General features: G+C 33.9%; 1 protein-coding gene across 1 annotated transcript in view; it reads right to left on the bottom strand.

Moving 5' to 3' along the window:
* LOC102019130 (uncharacterized protein CXorf22-like) overlaps window positions 1-1,902 on the bottom strand; it is a gene marked incomplete at its 3' end in the record, with an annotated part of 42,887 nt that overhangs the window by 25,448 nt on the left and 15,537 nt on the right. The window contains 1 exon segment of the mRNA XM_005415069.2: window positions 1,790-1,902. Within this exon segment, the coding sequence (XP_005415126.2) occupies window positions 1,790-1,902 (113 nt within the window).

Below are 1,902 nucleotides of genomic sequence, written 5' to 3'. Positions count from 1 at the left end.
CTGGCAAGCGCAAGGTCGTGAGTTTGGTTCCTGGTACCGGAGAAAAAACAAAAAACAAAGAACAAAAAAAAAATAAATACCTTAAGTGTCAAGGAACTATTAACATAACTAAATCCTATATCAGTTCTTAAAGAATTTAAAAAGTGGAAATGTACTCACAGCTTGAAATAGGTGATTAAAAAAACATACAATGGACCAGGAACAAAATTTTACATGTGCATAAAACATTTCCCTCATTTATCTACTAAAATACTTACCAAACGCTAACTATATGTGGATTATGTTATAAGCACAGGTCATACTGCAGTAAACAAAATTTGACCAAAAATCATACTTTTATCTTCTAAAATTTAGAAAACTTAGAACGCATTGGAAATTAAATGGCATCTACAATTGCCAACATGCAAATACGGTATAATAAAATATCTTTCATCACTTAAAGTTACTAATTACTAGCCAGAAATAAAACATCTCAATTTTTTCTACTAAAGTGAAAATGTTTACTGATAAAAGTAAATATGGCCATAAAATATAAAAGAATTGCTAGGCTTTGTTTATTAAAAAGTTTGGCAATTTTAGACCATTTAATCAATATGAACTCAGAAACAAACTGTTAATATTAAATTGACATTATATCTCTGTATATATACATATTTATATAACCTTAAGAAAGAGTTGAAAAGCACACATAAATATTTCCAGAAGCACCCACTGTAGGGGAGAAGGGATACAGTCAGCCAGAAGAAAACATATCTTTCTTTATAATATATAATTATTTCAAATAGAGTCTGAGCTATTTATTATGTTTCCGCATTTTATTGCACTTGTCAAATTTTCAAAAAGGCAGATGTGGACAAAATTTGTAAAGTAAGAGTAGTAAGATAATCTATAGAAAAACCTAAAATTTTCCCATTAGATGAATAAAAAAGTTCTACAAATCAAATAGTATTACAAAACATGGCTGCAAAATTAAGCAAGCCTAGTGAATGCCTGAAGGTAAGTAGACAAGTGGAGAAAGCCCAGAGCAGAGCACATTTACATAGTCTACAAACACCACAGATTGGGGCTGGAGATTTAGCTCAGCGGCAAAGCACCTGCCTGGCAAGCGCAAGGTCATGAGTTTGATTCCCAGTACGGGGGTGCTGAGGTGGGAAACACCACAGAGGCAGGCAGCGGAGAAACCTACTTCAGAATCAAATGGGTGAAAACTTTTTCTGGGCTCAGAGCCCAGATAAAGATGTCGATGTATCTTGGTAATCTCTGGCTAACCATCGGTAAAAGAGTACTTTCCTTGTGGTTTGGATAACTTTAAATTGAGTTTTAAAAACTCTTATTATTCTAACCTGGGAAGTTTTAGTTCAGTTTGGGGGAGATAACTGGAAATTTGTGTCCCTCAAGGAGAAAAAAAAGATACTGACAATGACAACAACTGGTTACTCACAATTTTAATTTTTGTACATAAACTAAAGGTGTCAGTCATACTTAACAAAAATGACTCTTTGAGGACTTTTTATACTCCAAAGGTGATTATTTCTTTCTTCTATAACTTTTATTGGTACATTTTAAGAATTATTTTATATACCATTCACTTTCCAGCAAATATACAGATGAGATGAGAAGTTAATTTTTAAAAATGCACTGGCATTCAACAACCGTCTCACTCCATGGAAAACAAAATGACAGGATAAAATATTATTGTTGTCATCATTAGCTGTTTAACATCAGGAGCTAGTCAGACTTCTACATATTATGTTGTCTGCATTTTCAAAACTGTAGTGCCGTATGTTACCTGTACTGTTCAAAACGTCCTCCGGGCCGGATGCTTGCAGCTCGGTCATTGGGAAAGGCCGTCAGTGCACCTTCCACGGATTTTTCATTTGACTCATGGTCATGAAGGTGTGT

This window comes from Chinchilla lanigera, unplaced genomic scaffold, assembly GCF_000276665.1.
Source record: "Chinchilla lanigera isolate Chin_1 unplaced genomic scaffold, ChiLan1.0 scaffold00273, whole genome shotgun sequence".
In the NCBI taxonomy this organism is placed as follows: Eukaryota; Metazoa; Chordata; class Mammalia; order Rodentia; family Chinchillidae; genus Chinchilla; species Chinchilla lanigera.
The sequence above is the reverse complement of the archived record's forward strand: the minus strand, read 5'-3'. Positions and strand labels throughout refer to the sequence as shown.